The following is a 15,484-nucleotide window of genomic DNA, read 5'->3' on the forward strand; positions in this document are numbered from 1 at the left end:
CACACAGAAGGGCTGCCCAAACCTAAGGCCTATCAGTTCTGCAGAGAACCATGAATCCCCAAGGTGGGGCAAACATTGGGACTTTAGGGCCCAGAGAGCTCAAAACCAGGAAGTAGGAGCAAACATGAAACACACAGACCACAGAACTTCAGGTCATGCACTGCTGGTCAAACTGAGGGTCAGACAGGAGTGGGTTTAAGGAGACAAGAGACGCAGCTGGTCTCTCCAGCCACAGCACACAGCAGTCATGGAATCCTGGGAGGGAAAGGCTGTCACACCAACCATTGATAGCACATGGGTCTCAACTGCGGTGATCCACAAAGTCCACAGGGTGGGAAATGGGATAATCTAGAAAGACAGCTGCATGCTGAGGAGACTTGACCAAGTGTGCTCTGACCCTGAGCAGGCTGGGAGGCGGCCTGAGCTGTCACAGACACAGTACATGGCAAAATACTAACAAGTGCTCTGCCTGGATGGAGGGTTCCCATCAAGATGCCTGACCCTGGCAGTGGCAGTTGGCCCCGCAGCCCACCTTTCACGCTCAGGCTGTCCGGTACCAGGTAGGAGCCGCAGATAGGCTGAAAAATGCTCCCAGCCCTTTCCTCTCTTTTCCTTATTTCTGAGCTGTCCAGGGCTGGCCAAGTTCAAGTCAGGTGTCCAGGAGGACATGAGCCCAATCTGCTTTGTGTGAGCATCTGTGGAGAGTTAGACAGGCTGATGCAGGAAAGGCAGAGGGTCACAAAGTGAGTTTCACAGCATAGACCACATGATGTGGACTTAGGTGAGCGTGTCGGCGGCAGTGTGAGCTCCAGTATTGCTTTTGTCACTTCATTTCCAGCTTTAAGACTCCAGGCATTTTCTTCAAGAAAGAACTAGAGCAAACCCTTCAAGTCTTAAAAGACATTTCAAGGAAATCAGATGTCTGGCTTGGCTGACATTACACAGGACTGCAGTCTTAGGGCTGCAGAGACAGTACCTGGTTCCCAAGAACCCAGAGTCCAGGGAAGCTGCTCAGAGGACCTGAGAGGCAGGTGGATGACATGTCTGCTGAGGCCTAAGAGGAAGCCACCCCACACCAGGCAGGCAGCACCGACTCAAGTCCCGCCTGAGCCACTGTCTTCACACTGAGGTCAAATGAAGGAGGAACAAGAAGGGTAAAGTGCAAACACGGCAGTCTCCCAGAAGGGCCGGGGTCAGGGTGCAGCAAGGCTCCTACCAGTTCTGGTTGTCCCAGCCCTCATCGATGGCCGTGGATGGGGCTGCCTTCTTGGTGGCCTTTGCCCTGCCCTCCCCACTGGCTCCCTCCCAGCTCTCCCAGCCATCGCTATTGCTGTTCTTGTTGTTGGATGCAGAACCTGAGCCCCAAACATCCCAGCTGTCCGAGCTCCTCCTCCCTGTTGAGGCATCTGCGTAGGTCCAGCTGTCACTGCTCGGGGACTTGGCCTTGGGGGGCTCAGCACTCCCGAAGGTCTCCCAGAAGCTCTGGTCTATGGTGCTGTTCTGGGAGTTGTCTCCGCTGTTGTTTTGGTAGCTGTGGCCCTCCACGGGTCTATTACAGAGAGGGACAAAATCTCAATAGTTGTCACAGAAAGACACTTGTGCTGCCTGTATCCCTCAAGCTGCCCAACCTGCTCAAGTCTCAGGGGCTCTCTAGGACAAGGTCCGGCCTATGTGACCAAGATGTGGCCAATGCCCATAAGAGCTCCATGCTGTTGTCTTCCTGGCTTAACAGAGGCTGCTGACCTTTCAAGTGCTCCCTAGCCACCCTTGTAGAGTCAGAACAGCCTACTAAGTGAGGGGCCTTTTTCTCTGACAGAGTTACCTCGGCCTTGGTAGGACTCCAACCTGGACCCAAGGACATGGACCTTTCAGAAGGGATTGAGTGCCTCCCACTACCTCAATCTACCATTCCTATCCATCACTCAAACTGTAGGGTACTGCCAGGCATGCCTTTAGTTCCAGTACTTGGCAGGCAGAGGCAGGTGGATCTCTTTTTTGAGGCCAGCATGGTCTACACAGCTAGTCCAAGGCAGCCAGGACTACACAAAGAAACCCCGTCTAAAGAAAAAAAAAAGGGGGGGGGGAGCATTAGGATATTTACTAGGGCACTGAGAAAGAAAAGATAGCCTTCTGTCTGTCCATGAGCCAGGGGCCCTGATGGTGCAGGTAAGAGGATAGTCACTGTGTCTCTGGTAAAGAACTGTTACAATGACACAACACTAGGCAGAGGGTGCTACACCAGATAACCAGCTTTCTCTCAGGGAGCCCAAGGGACCCAGGGCCTGGGGAGGGAACATGGACTACCTGTCTGAAGTGTCTTCAGCTTTTCCGGAAAAAAAAGTAGTGACATCACGCCATCCCTTACTGCCAACTCCCTGGACCTGGACGGAGATATGAAAGTAAGTTGGGGCTCCATTCTACATAGTACTTCTGACTCTAAAACATGAACAAAAATGGATGTTTCCCTGCTAAAGACAAAATTTGCAGGGGAGTCACATACAGACACACACACACATACACGTGCACAGTAACAGAGCAGCAGTGCTGAAACAACACTGGCTGTCGGCGGCTTAGTTTGCTGTGAGCATCACTCCCTTCCTTCTATGCGAAGGAGTTCCTGTGGTGGGTGGGTCAATACCACAATAGTAAAAGGCATGTCCTTCCCAATGTCACACTCAACACTCTGGAGGTGTTCAGAGCTGTGAGCCACCACAAGCCTCGTCTATACCACAGTGCAGTGGAAGTCTTCAGGAAGCATCCTCCATTGTCATCATGTTGGGAAAGCTGACAGCCCCACCCCCATTACACCAGGCTCTCAGGAGGTCACAAGAACAGCAACTGCTAACAAGGACATCTACACTTACCAAGGGACAGGCCAATGGCAGCAAGACAGAGAAGAAACACACGTTAGTGGCTGGCAAGTCCCCAACAACCAAGCTGTTTCCATATTCCTCATGCCCTCAGAAATCAGAGGGCAGCAGCCACTGCTGCTGGCCCAAGGCCCTACGGGGCTCCATGCCTGGAATATGGAGACTGGCTTTGGCTGTGCTGCAAGTCAGCAGGGTGGCCCTACCTTGGATGCCAACTGAGAGACCCCACTGGACACATCATCAAAAATCCTTCCCTCCTTCACCTGTTCAATTTAAAGGGAATTGTTAGGAAGACTGAAGCTTCAGCATGCAGAGACACCTGTCACATTAAGTTCCCCAAGTTTAACCAGGAGCCCATCTGGCTTTAACTTCATAAACCTCATCATTACCAAAAGACCTGTGCCTTCTTGGCAAAGCCAACTGCTGACCAGACTCCTATTAAGGGGAAGGTTGGGGACTACTGACTCCTCCCAGGACTGATAACCTTCTGAAGAGAACTGACTGTGGCCAAGCTACTGAAGTAATACCCTTGGGAAGTGCAATACCCTTGGGGTATCCTTGCAAACAGACTAGGAGGACTATGAAGGAGGACCCCATGGCCACCTGGACCAGAGAAAATTATAGGCAAGATTTGGCTGTCACAACACAGCCATGCCTCAGTGGGACACACAAGAGCTTTAACTGTCTGTGCCATCCATACCTTTTCCTGTGCAGGCTTGAGAACATTCTCATTCAGGCTGTGGCCCAACTCCGAGGCCTGTGGAAAGAGGTACCGTGTAGGCCTTACATATAGCAGCATTAGTTGCTAGTCAGTAAGCAAAGGGCAGCATAAGCTTTGCCAACAGAAAGGAGGGCAGTGAGATATGGATACACATGGTCACAGAAGTGACACCAGAACGGAAGAACCAAGATATGAAGGGAGCTCCCTCACAGTGCTGGAAACAGCTCTGGCTCTCGTCCACAAGTCAGGAGGATAGACCGGATCTGACTGCAGGCACTACTTCATCCACTTCCTGAAGCAGGCACTGAATCTTAGATGGGAGAAAAGCCTATGTGGGAGGCTGGGTGGAGGGATGGAGAAAAAGTTGGAGAAGAGAAGGAAGGGAGTACAGGCTCTCCTGGTGCCACCATGGTAATGGCCATGAAGCTTTGAGCCACCTTAGGAATGTGACTTGCCTAGACCATAACCTCAAGGCAAGACCAGGTAAAAGGCTTGAAGGGGGATAATTTATTAACATAGAAGGCTCCTTTCCGGCAGGATATGATTCCAGGAGTTATCTGGTTCGGGATAATTAAGCCATGACATGAAAACTGAATTAAGCAGCCTTTCTCTCCAGAGCTCACTGGGCCCAGATGACCTTCCTCAGGGAACACCTGGGCTGTGGATCTTGGGGGAGATGAGCCTCCAGCACCAGCAGGCCAAAAAAGGTGTGAGTACAACACACAGATGACCCAAGCACGAAGGGAGAGGCAGCCAGGAGCAAAGCACATGCTCAGCAGACATAGGGCAGCATGCACCAGTAGAAACGGGGTTTTACCGGCTCTGACTGCTGCTTGTAACCCCAAAACTTGACCCAGTTGGCATGAAGGCAGTTACAGAGAAAGAGCAGGTAGTGGGAGTCACATTAGCAATGCCCAGAAGTGCCAGAGAACACACCCTTCACCTTAACTTTTTTTTTCAAGGGTCTCATGGTGCAACCCTTGAACAATCCTCAGCTTCCTGACTGCTGGATTACAGTGGTGCACTACCATGCCCAGCCTGAACTACTTTATTACCTACACCAGACCCACACCAGTCTGCTCTGGGCCCTGGCATCTTTCTTTCTCTGTTGCAAACTTATCACTGTCCAGACTCCATCATACACCTGAAGAGTCTGACCCTAGCTTAGAAGCTCTGAGGCAAACCAGGTGGGCTTCTTCAAGGTGGGTCACTAGGGTACAGGGCTGGGAGGCAGAAGTGCACATGCATAGAGTGCTGCAGGCCACAGAAGCCTAAAACTCTGCTCATCTCACCCTGGAGAAGAGCTGACCAGAGCTCTAGACATGGCAGTTATTATACTCAGCTTGAAAGAGAAATAAACTGCCAAGCATAAGACTGCCACTGCTGGACACACAAACCAGGCTACCAAGTGGGGACGTGGGGACACCTTTCCAGGTCAACAGACTGAGCCTGAGAGCCATGGCCTAGACAGTCTTTTCCCTATGAGGCAGATATGGCACAGTGGCTTCACGTCTATCAGTGGCTATGGTAGACAGGGCTGAGGAAGCCTGGAAGAGGGAAGCCTCCTGCTCTCAGCAACTGGAGGCACTGAAGTGAGGAAACTGACACATGAAGACAGAAGAGGACCTTCTTCACTACAACCTCAGACCCTGAGCCCAGGATGCTTCTAGACACTGCATATAAGACTGAAGAGGTTTTTGTTCTTTACTTTTTTGGTTTTTCAAGATGGAGTTTCTCTGTGTAGCCCTGGCTGTCCTGGAACTCAGAAATCTGCCTGCTTTTGCCTCCTGAGGGCTGGGATTAAAGGTATCTGCTACCACCACCCAGCAAGACTAAGAGAGTAAGAGCTTCTCCTTTTTACCTTTTGACTTGCTTGGGATCCAAATTTTGTAGCCTAAAAGGAAAACAAAAGCAGCATGTTGTAGTCAAATGTCTTGACCCTGATCATAGGCCTTACTTATATGATGGAGCTAGTTCCAGAACTCTGGGGGAAAGCACCTAGGTAGTGAGCACCAACCTGACAACAGCTCACAGGGAAGGTTACTGTAGGGAGTTTGGCTTACCAGATGCTGTACCAAGCCCACAAACTACTGAGGCTATGAAATGTTTGGGCCCAGCAGCCAAACTACTTCTCCAACATGTGTGCAGTACAGTAGCTAGCTTATCTAGACATAAAGAACTGCTGACACTTGAGAAAAGGTAGGCCTGTCTACAGATGCCTAAGCTAGAAGGCAGCTAGCCCTCCTCTGGCACCAGCCTTTCTAGAGATGCGGAAACACATCTTGTCGACAGCAACTGCTCCATGACAAATGGGCACGAAGGGCAGATATAATGGCTTCCAGCTTGTTTGGGTGACTGTGGGCACTGCTGCTCTGGTTCCTCTGGACCAGTGGGCCCCCTTACCTCTACCACTGGTCCTCTTATTATCATGGCTACACAGCCCAACCCTAGCCAAAAGTCTATACCTTTTGGCTTCTTCCTATCTCTGCTTGCCAGGGCATTGCTAGAGCCAGACATGTTCCCCATACAGCATGGTCTGTTCCAATTAGAACCTTCAAGTTCTTTTCTCATTTTAAGTAAAGGTGAGGGTGAGGAGCTAGACTGTTTCAACACTACTCTGAAGACCTATCAGCTGTTCATTAGGGATTGCATCTGTCTCCACCCACATGAAATCAAGTCAGCCTTTGCAAGGAGTTTGTCCCTGACACAAAAAGGAACATCTTCTGTTATAGTAAGGGTTCCTGGGTCATCCTGCAGTGGACAAGGGCCCCTGCTTCTCTGCTAGAAGGGTGAAGATCAGTATGTGGAAGGACCCCAGGACCCTAGGCCAGTAGTGGACAGCATGCATCCCATAGTCACTTACGCCTTCCTTCGCTGCAGAAGCAAACTTGCTCGCCCCGGTGGTAAAACTGCTCCAGCCCTGACAAAACAACAGATAATGATGAGCTGTGACTTTTCTAGATCCTGTCCATCCCACATTCTTGACACTTCAGCACAGGAAGGCTCTATAGAAGGTACCTCAAACGCCTCTACAGCTCTTGTGACCTGCCAAAGAAGCCAAATGCTGCAGCAGCCACACTCCCCTTGCCAGCTGCAGCATACAGCACACTTCAGCACTGTCCTTCTTGGGAGGAAGAACTCAAACACCAACGGAAGCACAGGATGGCTACTTGGGCAGACCTAAAAGGGAGTTGACTGAGCTTGTGCTCACTTATTTCCTTACTGCTTCCTGCCTCCCAGAAGAGCAGGCAGTGGTAGTCAGAGGTCACAGGCCTTCCTCTAAATTCAAAGTTATTTCCTCACGAATACCTTCCAAAGTAAATTAACGCTACTCCAATATAAAAACATCCCGTTTAAACCACAGATGGCTTTCTTCACCCACAAGATAATGTAAAGAAACCACTACACTTTAGGAGACATCTATATTCAGTGGTCTTCCTTAGAAAATGTCATCAGAAGACAGGAATGCAGATGTCAAATGATGAGGAGAGGCTTTAAATACAACTCTACAGGGCCTGACATAGTGGTGCATGCCTTTAATCCCAGCACTTGGGAGGCAGAGGAGATTAATCTCTGAGTTTGAGGTCAGTCTGTCTACAAAATGAGCTGCCAGAAAACCAAAAGAAAGAAAGAACTATACACCAGCAAGAGGCTTTACGATAAAAGCCTGCTTTTCTGCCCTAAAGAAGACCCAGTGTGAAAGCATGAGAATGACTGCTGCTCCTATAGTCCTACAACAGTGACGTTCCTTGGGGGCAAAGGGGACAATTTTAAGCTAATCTTTGGTTTCTGAGATAGGCCCTCACTATGTAGCCCAAGCTGGTTTCAGACGCACTACAATCTTCATGCATGCTTCAGCTTCCCCAGTGCCAGGCTATAGGTGTGCATTACAATATTCAACTTCAGTTTTAAAACAATTTTGAGCCAGGCATGGTGGCTCATGCTTGTAATTCCAATATGCAGGAGGATGAAGCAGGAGAACCACTGCAAATTCAACACCAGCCTGTTCTTCATATGAGCTCAAGGAGGCTACACAGAGCTACAAAGGTAAGGTAAAAAATTCATTAAGGAGTAAACATTCTTGATACAAAAGAAGACAGTTGTATCAGTCTTCCATCTGTGTCAGTAAGTTCAGCAACTAGTGCACGTGATGTTTGCATTCTGCCCCTTTCACAGTCTCTATGCACCCTGCTTATTTACACTTAGTTTGAAGATCTGCTACCAGTATAAAAAGCCTTTCCCCTTTTTTATTTGTTTTTGAGACAGGGTTTCTCTGTGTAGCCCTGACTATTCTGTGTAGACCAGGTTAGTCTTGAACTCAGAGATCTGTCTGCCTCTGCCTCCCAAGCGCTGGAACTAAAGGTGTATCCCTATCATGTCTGGCCTATCTCTTTCTCTTTTCAATTTCAGCATCCAGACCAATTAACAGCAGTTCCTGCCAGGCCTTCGGGTGCTTGCATTTATGATCACTACAGAACACAACACCGCAATGAACAAAAAGTAGCTTAAAGGTTAATTTCCTTGGAAAAGCAAGTCTAAGGTGTCACACCCTGAGCTTCTGATCTGGAGCTTCCAAATTGAAATCAGACACATGTCCCCAAAGCCAAGCACCACAACCCAGGAGAATGCCAAAGCCTTGGGCAGCCTTTGCTTAGGGCCTCGTTTCCTGAGTCAGCCTACCCGGCATAGGCCAGGAGGCTACGTCAGCACTCTGCTGAACATAGGATATGCCCTAAAGATAAGAAGAATACAGGCTCCAAAGAGCTTTTAGTTCTTTGAGGAAGTCTTCCTTGGTAAATTTGACATGCATGTTTTATGGCCACAGTAAGTAAGTGGCTGAATACATTTAGGATATGAATAAAAGGTCATTTTTAAAAGAAGGTAAACAAGAAAGGGCCTTAAATCAGATCAAAGGGTATGTGCCCCAAGACTACCCACACTAGTCATGAAGGGGCCTCCCTATCTTGGCACTGGGAAACCACCCTGGCTATGTCTATCACGGGAGGCACTCTGTCCTAGGCCTTCCTACCGAGTATAGGGATGACATGGCATTGTTGAGGAAGTCGTCTTCTCTCTTCTGAGGTGGCACTGTGTTTCCAAACCCCACATAGCGATTCTCCTGAGCCCTGAGAATAAACAAAGACATCACCAGTCACAGCCATAGCCACAGTCATGAATCTTGCCACTCCTCAACAGTGAGACATTGGGCACCAAGAGAGGTACCCTTCCCTCTCATAGGACACACTGCATTCCGGCAAATGGGCACAGCAGCTATATAGATACTTTCTACCACATGACCTGAGGCTCCCAGCAAGACCTAAACCCTGGTAAGTGGGGTAACTGGAAATATCATTTACAGGCCAGTCAGATTCTAGGAAGAAAATGCATCATCTTTAATATTGGATGTTCTCTACATTCAAAACCTCCATTCAAACCTAGGCCATTTTGGAGCTTGCCACAAGTGACCCCGGGTTACACACACTGTGGACGCATACAAAAGGAGTGGGCCCACCTTACCCTAAAGGAAAGAAGCCCAACCCGATGGAGTGAACCCCTGCAGGGTGGTCTGTCAAAGATGCCCCCAACTGCTTGCTGCTATCCCTGGGGTTTGCTTTCCCTGGCTTGAGAGGCCTTACCCCTGATAGGAGCCGAGGTCATCATTCAGCCAGTCTTCAAAAGCTTTGTCCCCAGAGGCAGTCACATTCTGTGGCTGGCCAGAGGATCTGAAACAGAAAGTTAAAGGCCAGTAAGACCTCAACACCACCATATGAAACCACAGTCTTTGTGACAAGGACCTTTGATATCATATATGGGGCCAAACAGGCACCAACTCTGACCCATAGGAAGCTCAGGCACAGCTGAAAGTCCAGTGGTTCTCTGCCCCAACCTGACACCTGCCGAGGGTTCAGAGGTAGGAAATACACCGACGCATATGAAGTGAAGCGCTGAAGTGGGGCTAGGACATTCTGGTGAGGTTCTCTAGGGCCTGGAGGCAGATGTGCTGTCACTTGGCACACTGCCTGCACGGGGGACAGTCCTCACGGTGGACCTTGGTGTGTACAACAGGGACCTGCACCATCTTGGGGACTGAACTACGCTGTGACCAACAGCTTGCAGAAGACTGACCCACACGTGGCAAAAACATACCCCACAGCACTCTTCACCCTGCTGTATGACACACCTGCACAAAGAGGAACCAACCCCTCTGCAGATCAGGGCAAGATGAGACTTCTTATTTGGGGTAAGGTTTTACCTTTCAGAAATGCTAAAAAGCTACTTTTTACTCTGACTTCTGGGATTAGTTCACAACTGGAGCTGTTTCCACATGTGGAGGAAATGAGGTTTCTATGGGGATCCTGAGCTACCACTAACATTGAGGGTCAAGCTGAGGTCTGACTAGCAGGCCAGAGGAGCTACCGGTGGGCAGTGAGTTGCAGCGTCTTGGGCTGAGGTGGGGTCCAGTTCTGCGCAGGCGAAGACTCCAGAGACCATTCTCTACCTTCTGCCAAAGTAGCCACCTAACAAAATGACACAAGAAATGAGGAGACATACCATCTACTCAATCACGCCTAACTTCACAAGCCAACACACTACACCATCAACTAGGGCTTGCATGACCGTGTAAGTGCCAGTGAGCTACTGGCCACTGTGGCTCCAACTTCAAATGCACAAGGATTCATTAACTTGACCCCCAATCTAAGGAAGGCCAAATGTTCAGAGGGTCTGCAGCTAAGTCATCCCAAGGTACTGTGATCATCACTGCTCCTTTCCTCCCTTCAATTTGCATTCCCTCTGGGCAGGAAAAGCCTGCCCTAGGGTTAGTAAGGGCCGCTTGTTCTCGTCTGTCCTTAAGACAGTGCATGGTCTCCACACGTTTACAGTGAGAAAAGAAACCTGCCTCCCAAAGCCACTGAAGCCACATCCTGGCCACCTTGGAAGTGTGTACTATGTGTTCAGCTCTGTGTGTGAGGCAAGCCAGGTGAGTCCTTACCTTATCCCTGAAGAGTGCTGCAGCTCTGCTGCTGTACTTGTCCTGCAAGGACCAGCTAGGCTCATAGTCCTCCTGTGCCTCCAGGAATTCTCGGAACTTAGCATTGCCACCAGCCTTCATCTTCTCAAGCTCAATGTCCTTCCATTTGTCCATTGTTACAGAGCGCACAAAGCTAGAAACCAGATGTCTGATCTGATTACCAAGTATGAGGGGACCCAAGGAGCCTCCCAACCCAAGATCACATCCTGAGCTAGATATAGGTGCTTCCTGTATGGAGGCAAAAGCCAGAAGCTCCATGGAGGCAAGCTGGACAGCAGCTGCTATTCTTGGCCAGTGTTAGTGGAGTGAAGACCACCTAAAAAGGTGGAGAACAGCCCCCTAACATCCTGTCAGGCAGCAGTTTGGGCAGCAGGCCCCAGGACATGGGAAGGAGGACAGATGCAGGGTATGCAGTGGCCAAGTGGCAGGACACTGACCTGAGGTGCACCCCAAGCCCGCGGTGTCTCCCAGAGCATTCCAGGCAGATCCAGATGCCATAAGTCACGCTGACCCACTGAGGATTGAATGCACCACACTCAAAGCAAACCTGCGAAGGGGAGGCACACGCAACTCACCAGGCAGCTCAGGGCAGGGTGAGGACCCTAAACACCCAACAGATGCCCCAAAAGGATGCAGAAGAGGAGCAGGCCACACGTGCAAGTACCAATAAGCCCGATAGGGCTGCACAAGTTGGTCAAAGGATGTAGGTTCAGGACAAAAATGAAGGCGGCAGAAACTGGTATGAAGATAAAGAACCTCTCATGAGAAAACTCCTCAGAAGGGAGACCAGGCATCCTCCGCACAACCAGAGCAGCCGGACAGAAATCCCATTCCCTACAGCCACACTAGTGAGCACCAGGAAGTACTGGCTGCTCCCCTATGACATGAACAGCCTCTCATAGGAGGAACACAGTCATACCTGCATTTGACACCAAGACATTTACCAGCCTACCCAGCCCAGCCCAAAGGGTCACACTCACATTGTTCTCATCTTGTGCCCTGACTTCTTTAAGAACTTTTCTGGTTCTTGGGCTGGCCATGGTGCTGCAAGGAGGAAAACAAACTCTTACACTGGGTTACTACGCAAGAGAGAGAATGAACTGTGCAATAACATTATGTAGTATTGACTTCATAAGATCCGCCACCAAACTGCTCTGATTTGATAGCGGTGGTCCCGCACAGTACTGGAGCGACTTACCAAGGAGGGTCGGTCTTCACAAGGGAGGGGGATGTTGGGGGTGGGGGTGAGGAGGGCCTCAGGCCACAACCAGCAGTAAGCAGTCAGGAATGCCATGAAGTACAAATTCAGCCACTATGTGACACCAGTCAGCCTAATTGATAAAAAGCCCTGGCATTGGTGGTAAAACTCACAAGGAGTAACCTTACAAAAAACATGAAATGTCGCTGCTTAAGCTGTTTCCCCACCTGAAAGGGCAACACCTGATGGAATAGAGTCCTCTGCACTTCCTCCCTCTCCGCCATCTCTCCTCGGGCTGCAGGAAAGGGCAAGGAAGTATCCCTGGCAATGGTGTTAAGGCAGTCTGACAGAGGTTCTCTACGTCTGATGTTAGGATAAAGTTGTTTTCTGTAGCTTTCTGAAACCAAATCCTACTTCAGTCTAGCTTCCTTTTACTATATTAACTACGTTAGAATGCCATTCTAAAACCATGAACACACAAATGCAGACTCCTATATGTAGGACTCAGGCACTGCATGACTCATTAAGGCAGAACAGTTAGCACCCCAGGCATCTACTCACGCACACCCCCAGACAGTTCAGAGCATTTGGGGAGACACTGGGAGAGCTGAGTTTCCAAAGCTCTCTGCATTCTCTTCTAGGTGCCACATGAACAGCTGTACCAAGACCAATGCAGGTTTTCTGTACTCGATCTCAACGGCCAAGGCGCTGTGCCTGCCCTCAGAGGCTTACAATGACAAAATGGAGGCAAACAAGGCAACAAGTGAGCATCTCCTAAGACTACTCTGAATTTCCAACTGTGAAGTAAAGGACATTCACAGCTACAGGAGTAAATGTGGCCAAGTAGAAGATTTGGCTTGTTTTTTGTTTGTTTTTGAGACAGGGTCTTTCGACATAGCTTTAGCTGTCATGGAACTCACTATAGAGAGCAGGCTGGCCTCAAACTCACGGAGGGCAGCCTGCCTGTCTCTGCCCCCCAAGTACTAGGATTAAAGGTAGTACCACCATGCCTGGCTTGGTTTGAAGAAATTCTCCTGTGTGGCAACCTTTGGGTACTGGAAAGAAATCAGTTATCTTAAATGTTGTTTAATAATATAAAAAGTATCTCCTCAAAAGTCTAAATATGGCTCAAAAAAGGTTCAAGAATTCTTCTGTTGTTAACATTTGTTTCTTGGGTGTGCCCATGATGTGCTCACAAGTGCATGCCTAGAAGTCTGGAGGTGGGAGTTGGCTATCTCCTTCCACCATGTGAGTTCCAGGGATCAAGCTCAGGTGGTCAGGCTTGGTGGCAAGTACCCTTACCTGGCAATGCATCTCACCCACCCCTAGGAATTCCTAATAGCTGAAACAAAAATGACAAAATAGGCTTCCTTCAAGCACAATACTGAGGCAAATAAGGATGTTTTCAAACTTCATTACACTACATGTCACACTAGAGAGCACTTGGTTCTTAACCTGGAACATGATGAACCTCTAGGGACATAGCCCAGCCCTAATGGGTAACAAGGAGAAATACTGCCTTTCTCAGAACTTCTCCGAGCACACAAAACCCCATGTCTAAGTTATGCTTCCTAAATCTGAACAACAGGTGATTTCAGAACATCACCTTGTCCAAGGCCATAGTCAGGGCTCCACGGCTGCAAACAGCACAGCAGAAACATGAAGACTGAAACAGAGTAGAGTATTCCCGACCTCTGAGTGCCTTAAGAGGCAAACATAGCACATTCTTCGAAACCCAGGTAAAACTGCGAAAAAGTTTAAAAGCCTCGTCCTGCGGGGGGGTTTTGCTGTTGTTCTGTTTTTTCCTCCTTCGGCGGAGCATTCACTTCAAAGGCCAAGAAGTAAAACGAACAAACAGAGGCTAGAAAACCTGGCTTCCCGAAACCTCTGGAGAGAATGTTCTAAGTAAAGACCCTTTCCCGGCCAACTGGGCTGTGCAGAACCAGTCTGGATCTGAGAGCGCTCGGGATCAGAGTCCTGAGGGGCCAGTAGATCCGCGTAACCGCTAGACTGAAGAGCGGCAGGCTCAGAGGCCGAGGGGTCTGGACGGCGGCCGCACAGGGACCCTGGAGTTTGGGGTCCGAGGAACAGGAACCTCACGGGAAGGAAGAGTAGAGGGTCCGGGGCCAGGAAGCTGGGGAACGGGAAGTAGAGGTGCGAGAGGATCCATGAGCCGGGGAGTAAGTCAGGGCTGAAGACCGGGGGCGTCGGACGGTCTGGATATTAGGGGACCTAGGGCCTAGGGCTTCAGTCTCCAGGCTTAGAGTTCCAGAAAACGGATAATCTGAGAACCGGAAATAAAGGAATTGGGGGTCCGCGGGTCCCCGGTATCCTGGGTGCGAACTCACCTGCTGCCCTCAGGGGGTCGAGTCCGGCCGAGTTGCCAAGCTGGACTGGGCGCTCAGATCCTGGCCCCATCAGCCGCCAGCAGCTTCCGGCTACGTCGCGCTATGCAAGGACTCATGGGAGGCCTCCCAGGCGGTACTTCCGCCTCAGAGCGCGAGTACAGAAGCGCGGTTCCTCCTGTGGTCTGTCCCGGCCTTCCGTGCGGGATTCTCGGTCGCTGCAGCCTAGGCTGAGCGGCTTGCCGACGCAGAGCCTGTGGATCCGGGCTGCGCTCGCTCCGGCCGGGATTCTAGGAAATCCACTCTGCAGACCAAGGCCGGAGGGGAGCAAGGAACTTCTGTAGCTACCTGGGCCAGCAGTTCTGGTCAAATCAGTGGCGTTAGCTGCTGGTGATTTTTAGTTTTGTGTTGAATTTGGGCCTCTCTGTGCCACGAATTTCATCCTCGGCTGTTTTGCTTTACTTTGTTTGTTAAGTTGTTTTTTTTGTTTTGTTTTTGTTTTGTTTTGTTTTGTTTTGTTTTTCGAGACAGGGTTTCTCTGTGTAGCCTTGGCTATCCTGGAGCTCTCTCTGTAGACAAGCTGGCCTAGAATTCTTGAGATCCGCCTGCTTCTGCCTCCCAGGTGCTGGGATTATAGGCGTGCGCCACCACAGAACGGTTCATTTGACTTTCAAATTAACCAGAAGTTAATGTTTTATTGAGGTCAAATCAAACCCATCTGCTTCGAAACTTACCATGAGGCATTTTGTCAAATACATACAGCTGGGACCTGTATCACTCGGGGAAAATTGGACCCATTTTCCATCGACTGTTGGGTTGGTGTCACAGGTTTAGAGCTTTGTATAAATAGAGTAACAATATAGTCTTAGATGACTTATCCACAGCCTGATTTTGTTGTTTGAGACAGGCTCTCACACTATAGCCCAGTTTAGCCTGGAACCGGAGGTAGGTCTCACCCCCCTGCGTTCTGGAATTATGGACATGAGTCACCCCGGCTTGCTTCATAACATGACGTTTTTGTTTTTGTGAGACAGGCTCTTACTCCGTAGACCAGGATGTCTCAGAACTTTATCTGCCCTATGCAGGCGGGAAGCTCATTAACAAAATCTAGTCAGGCAATAGTGGTGCATGCCTTTAGTCCCAGTGCTCGTTGGCAGAGGCAGGCACATTGAGTTCATGGCCAGCCTGGTCTACAGAGACAGCTGGGCCTACTCAGAGACTCCCTGCCTTTAATAACAAGCAAATAAAAAAAAAAAGCCAGATATGATGGCTCAACCTTCCACCTCCTATATACTTACAAACTTAGACACACACAACCAT

The 15,484-nt window shown here is 49.7% G+C and overlaps 1 protein-coding gene across 12 annotated transcripts; it reads right to left on the reverse strand.

Annotated features, from left to right (window-relative positions):
* Positions 1–147: 147 nt before the first annotated feature.
* Arfgap1 (ADP ribosylation factor GTPase activating protein 1) lies at positions 148–14,321 on the reverse strand. 12 transcript variants are annotated; one of them, XM_060382714.1, is made up of 16 exons: positions 14,168–14,248; positions 12,047–12,114; positions 11,820–11,952; positions 11,602–11,665; positions 11,059–11,168; positions 10,583–10,754; positions 10,009–10,109; positions 9,228–9,314; positions 8,621–8,717; positions 6,455–6,511; positions 5,453–5,485; positions 4,409–4,438; positions 3,571–3,627; positions 3,074–3,133; positions 2,305–2,381; positions 148–1,549 (listed from the first exon to the last, which is right to left on the reverse strand). In XM_060382714.1, the coding sequence occupies exons 4-16, from the start codon at positions 11,659–11,661 to the stop codon at positions 1,213–1,215; spliced, it is 1,278 nt and encodes a 425-aa protein (XP_060238697.1). In that variant the 5' UTR covers positions 11,662–11,665; positions 11,820–11,952; positions 12,047–12,114; positions 14,168–14,248; the 3' UTR covers positions 148–1,212. The 12 variants fall into 12 exon arrangements, with proteins under 12 accessions (XP_060238697.1, XP_060238698.1, XP_060238699.1 ...); XM_060382715.1 differs by lacking the exon at positions 12,047–12,114 and having other exon boundaries at positions 14,168–14,262; XM_060382716.1 differs by lacking the exons at positions 11,820–11,952; positions 12,047–12,114 and having other exon boundaries at positions 2,305–2,375; positions 14,168–14,305.
* Positions 14,322–15,484: the final 1,163 nt, after the last annotated feature.

The sequence above is a fragment of the Meriones unguiculatus genome, chromosome 4 (genome assembly GCF_030254825.1).
Source record: "Meriones unguiculatus strain TT.TT164.6M chromosome 4, Bangor_MerUng_6.1, whole genome shotgun sequence".
In the NCBI taxonomy this organism is placed as follows: Eukaryota; Metazoa; Chordata; class Mammalia; order Rodentia; family Muridae; genus Meriones; species Meriones unguiculatus.

Excerpts from the sequence above, each read along its gene's own strand:
- Arfgap1 (XM_021645690.2), bottom strand. The coding sequence starts at position 11,661 with ATGGCCAGCCCAAGAACCAGAAAAGTTCTTAAAGAAGTCAGGGCACAA. Across the intron at positions 8,718-9,227 it reads GACCTCGGCTCCTATCAGGG|GGCTCAGGAGAATCGCTATG; the intron begins GTAAGGCCTCTC and ends GTTTATTCTCAG. Across the intron at positions 4,439-5,452 it reads GATCCCAAGCAAGTCAAAAG|TTTTGGGGTTACAAGCAGCA; the intron begins GTAAAAAGGAGA and ends AACTGGGTCAAG.